This window comes from Pygoscelis adeliae, unplaced genomic scaffold (assembly GCF_000699105.1).
Source record: "Pygoscelis adeliae isolate BGI_AS28 unplaced genomic scaffold, ASM69910v1 Scaffold105, whole genome shotgun sequence".
Lineage (NCBI taxonomy): Eukaryota > Metazoa > Chordata > Aves > Sphenisciformes > Spheniscidae > Pygoscelis > Pygoscelis adeliae.
The window spans coordinates 591,854-597,067 of NW_008824807.1; the positions used below are offsets into that span (position 1 = coordinate 591,854).

The 5,214-nt window shown below is 38.9% G+C and overlaps 1 protein-coding gene across 1 annotated transcript in view; it reads right to left on the reverse strand.

Annotated features, from left to right (window-relative positions):
- Window positions 1-1,033, reverse strand: part of KATNA1 (katanin p60 (ATPase containing) subunit A 1) — a 22,275-nt gene extending 21,242 nt beyond the window's left edge. Inside the window, exons 1-2 of the mRNA XM_009324129.1 lie at window positions 863-1,033; window positions 1-137 (exon numbers count right to left, since the gene is read on the reverse strand). The exon at window positions 1-137 is cut by the window's left edge and continues 19 nt beyond it. Of these exons, the coding sequence (XP_009322404.1) occupies window positions 1-137; window positions 863-1,033 (308 nt within the window). The remainder of the gene's footprint in view (window positions 138-862) is intronic.
- Window positions 1,034-5,214: the final 4,181 nt, after the last annotated feature.

Sequence of the window (5,214 nt, forward strand, 5' to 3'; positions counted from 1 at the left end):
AAAGACCAGACTTCTGCATCATGAGCTGGTAATTCTTGTTGCGAAGCTTTCAATGGAGTACTGTCTAGTTTAAAACTCTCTAGTGTTTTCATTATATCTTTCACATGCTTAGCTTCCACACTTATCTCCTGCCAAACCTGATTAAAAAGAAAAGTACATTAAGCACATTGCAAATAAGTTTGTAACAGTCCTCTGTTCAAGCACATGTAATGCCTGGATGGATTCCACAAGGTTTCACAAGCTACCTGATTCTACTTCAATAAATGAGAACAATGCACATCAAATATTAAGAAAGTTTTTCTGCCTTCCTCAGCACATTTAAAGAATAAAGAAATAGACTTTGGATTTAACACCAAAGGGACTTTTGACAAATTTTGCATATTAAACAAGTACGACAGAAAAGAACGCAACCTAATAGATTGAATGTCAATGACAAAGAAATGATGGTTTGTGTTAAGGATAAATTAACATGGTAGCCACAACTCAGTTTCTATTAAGGATCTGTAAGTCACACTACTAAAGCACTGAGAGGGAAATAAGACTATTCAAAATGATACCAGCCTAAAAAACTTCAGCGTAACACAGGCACTCATCAGCAACAAGCTGACAAGCCAGGCAGTACACTGGCTCCCCAGGGCTGCGTTCCATTGCCTGTTTTGTCACTGTCAGACCAAGAAGTCATAAAGAAGACTTAGATAAGTCTATATAATAACAAAAAAGCCCATATATAACAGCACTACAGTTTATCAGAGAATGGTGTAAGTATTTTTACACTTTTGTTTACCATAAAATTTTTTTTTTTTTGCAATTTTTGCTACTTCAATGCTTTTCCCTCAAAACATCCCAGAAAAGTACTGTTTACCTGTTGCCATTTCTGTTGCAGATACGTATCTCTGACAGAGTAGAGGTACTTATTCATTTGGTCAAGAACTCCCTGATAGTAGACCATCGCAGAGTCATAATTTCCCAGTAAGGCATATTCACGGGCCAGCTTTACATTCTCACTGATCATAACAAGGCTCATGTTCAACATGAAGCTGAAAAAAAACAGGAGATATTAAGGGGAAAAAAAAAATCCCAGGACCAGAACAAATTTTTGCAACTATTTTCTAAATGCTCATTACCTCATTTGGCATATCAAAATACAGAAGCTGGAAATATACTGGTTAGAAAAAGGTCCTAGAATAAATGTCATCTGTATAGAGAGATAATTGTTTCTCTATTACTGGAAACGAAACTCTTAATTTCACAGAATTGTTTCATGCAGTGAAGATTCTGTTGAAAAGCATATACAAGAAATGCAGATTTAAATGCACCATTGCAAGCCACAACTGCACACTCTCCTTCCCTCTTTATTCTATTGTAACATAAATTGATATTTTACTGTTAGCACTACAACATCATCCATACTATAATGGCCTGTAGTTTAAAAAAAACCCAACAAACAATAAACCAAAGCCCTTCTTCCAGATGCATTAAGTTTTGTTAAAGTTTTTGCCTTAACATTCCATGCATACAAGTTTAACAGTCTGATTTTGCTTTGTGGAGAACAATATTTTTCCATTTGTTTGATTCTACAATTCTTCAGTTTTATTTAATGTTTCTTCAAAACAAATATCCACCTTCCATGCCCAGCTTGCACCTTCCTATCACCTTTGTTTTTACACTTAAAAAGAGACTCCTGAAAAACCTTGAGGCTGCTAAATTTTCACTGAAAGGTAAGGAAAGGCCACAATGAAACATTTTGTGTGTAGCTACCCACTTTATTTAACCTATTTTTAAAACGATGCTACTTTTCCCCACCAGTGGGGGTTTTTTTCTGAGCAAACATCATGGATTGTGACCACTTCCACTTACTAGCACTAGCAGAATCCGCATTTATAGATTATTCTAATCTAAAAGCATAGAATTATTACTTATACAAATACAGCAATAAGTAGAAGCAGTAGACTTATTCTTTACGGTACAGCCACTGTCCATATAGCAATCGTCCTATGTTCTTATCCATTACTTAGACATCCCATCCCCTTCTTCTCCAAGACACCTGCACTGTCTCCATTTTTCATGTCTCTTGCGCACCAAGAATTTCCCCACTCTCCTCCCAATTTCCTAGAACCAAGCACAGGAAACTTTAAAATAAGCAAATAAACATGCCTGCAAGAAAGTCGTCTTGCTCTCATTTCAGTACCTGTACCCAGTACCAGTAAGAAGCAATTGCAGACAAGCAATTATGGCTAAGCCCTGGGATGAAGCATACTTGATACAGATCAACTATTTAAAGAATGTAAAAGGTACTAAACTCACATGCGCAATGAACAGACTTAAGACTGAACACATTTCAAGACCGGGTCATGGTCAAATTCGGATGCATTATCAGAGGTTTCAGAAGCCACACTTTGCACACACCAGACAATCTATTGCTAAAATATTAGCTCCCCATTGTAAAGAGGGGCTGCTAAGTACAAATCAAACATTTTAAGACTTCCACTCCTTTTTCTGTCCCCTTCCCAAGTAGCTTTATTGCACAGACACACAGCTGATCCATTCCTGAGCCAACATCCTCTTCTTTTTCCTTCCTTGTTCTTCCCTCCCCGGTTTCCCTTGAAGCAGATAGCTGCTGTGAAAAGCTTCAGCCCAAACAGCAAAACCCTGGCAGCAGCAGAGCTGAAGACGGGCCTCTGACAGTCCACGCCCATCCACACAGAAGGGACCCGTGGGGTTGCGTCTGGAAACCTGCTATCGTAAGAACCTACACTATATAATCTCACCCTGGCCAGAGACTCGCTGTGCTGGCCAAAACGATGTCTACAAGCTGATAAGAGTTAGTGTGACCAGCAACTACAAAGACTACCATATCCCAGCCTAATTAGGCTTTGGAGACACAGTTTGACTTGGGAGTTTTGTTGGTTTTTACCTCAGGAGAAAGAGCCTGAAGATGTTTGTTAACTGCTGTATGGATAATCACACAGATACTACCAAAGTTTTCACTGCTCTATTTAGGAGCAAGCTTTTCCACTCCTGCTCATCCTACCAGATACACCTGTTTGCCTGTCCCGAGAATTCAAACCGATGACTAACGCTACTGAAATCACAAGTTGAGCAAGATGCTAATAAACATTTTAAAAATCAAGTAATAGCAAGTTAGTAAAGCCAAACTAGACTTTCAAACACAGAGAGAAGTCATAGATAACTTTTTTTACCCCGAATGCTGTAGAGCAACCCAAGCAGAACAGCAATTCTGCTTAAATATCTGGGGGGGGGTAGCTTTTAGAGTAATTTTCATCTAGAAATGTGAAAATAGCAAGAATAAAAAAAAAAAACTAAAGAGGCTAAGTCAGAAAGATATGAAAGCTTAGGACCAAAATGACAGTATTGCACATAACAAAAGAGTAGAAGTGATTTTCAGGTGAGAGAAGACAACGAAAGGAAGGACAGAAAGGAGAAACAGAAGAACAATGAGCTAACATTGGGGGGGGGGGGCAAGAAGGTGCTTACTTAAATTTATAAAGCTTCTAACATAACCAAAAGTAGTAATTCCAATGAAAACCCAGAAATCCACCTGTTTCATCAGTGATATTGAAAATGCAAGAGAATTTAGTTTAAACTAGAAAACCAATTTAATTTGTTGCTTCATGTTGAGTCATAAGAGCAGAAGAGCTTGAAATGGCTTCCAAATACAGGGCTCTTACGTACAAGTGGGGCAGAAAAAGCTGCTGGCTCTGCTTATGCCTGGACATGCCACTGCCGCTGCCACTTGAATACAGGCAGCGTCAGAGCTGATGCACTAGTGCGAGTCTATGGGCTTCCTGCACCTGTAACTGAAGATGCTGAAGCGGTTCGAAGACAGGGGAAAAAAATTGAATTAGAGTACTAATCTGAAACCAGATTAAAGTTTGCAGCAGAAAGTCATAGTAGACTATGGCAGCTCAGAGTAGGGTGTAAGACACACGTGGGAGAGGCGTGACTACGCACAAATCCAGGGTTAAACCAGACCTGAAGGAATTAAAAAACCCACAAAACTAATCCTGCACCACTTAATAATTTTTAAAGTATTTCCAGATACCTAGTACTATCACGTAACAGGATGTCAAAGCAACAAAGCTGCACTTATCAGCTATGACCTTTCCATGAATCATGCCCAGTGAAGTTATCTATGTTCCAACAGCAACTGAAATAGTAATAAGCTTGTAAAGTTTACAGTGAACAGGATATAAGGAAAATAACCTAAGCACTTTGTCTTGCAAGTTTAACTCTACACTGTGTACAAACACACACGCTTCACGATAAGAATACTCACTCTCTACACTAGCTGTGAGTATATATGGTTCCATGAAATTAACACAATAGAAACCCATCTCTAGTAACAGAATACATTTTATTGTTTGCTCCGAGCACCTGAAATACCTCTAGAGTTTGGAACAGCCAAGGGCAGCGGGGGTTGAAACCTAACAGAGGTTCAAGATACCTACAACTTTTGAGAATGAGGTTTTGGAACTTATTTTTATATTTTATTTCAAAGATAGCAGCCTGACCACCATCAAGAAAACACTGGGGACACATCATGTTTTCCACAATGGCTTTAAGGAATTATCATAAGGAATGACTGTAAGTAATTTCTGCTCGCATTCATACGTTAGAATTTGGGAAGCTGTAACCGAACACAAGAGCAATCCTGTTTCACAAAGAAATCCCCCCCAACTTTAAAAAAAATAAAAGAAGAGATCGATATGCAGATGTTGGGAGGGAAGATTAAAGTTGGGGTCTATCAGTTACTATGGGGGACCCATCAGCTACTCTGCTGTCTCAGAGAAGAGCACAAGCCATACAAGGAAAATACTTCTAGAGTCCTTCAATCCAACCTTAATGTTTGGACTAAGCCAGAGCCTGAATTTTGGCAGACTGTACCTGTTTCCATTATTTCAGCCTGCTATACAGGCTCTGACATCAAAGCAACCATGTAAAATTCAGAAAGTTCTCTCAGAAGCTAGAAGAGAAAAAAACCCCAAAGTAGTAGCTTTCAGGAATCCATTTTTACTGATCACGGTGGCCTGCGATTGGACTGCATCACCTCTGAGCTCCCTTCCAGCTTTAATACTCTTCTTCATAACATCCAGTCCTAGCAACATTTGGTATCAACAAGTGATTGTGTTAATTACTTGGGAAATAGAAGAGTTGCCAGACTTATTGGATACTAAACAAATTGGTTCCCATCCA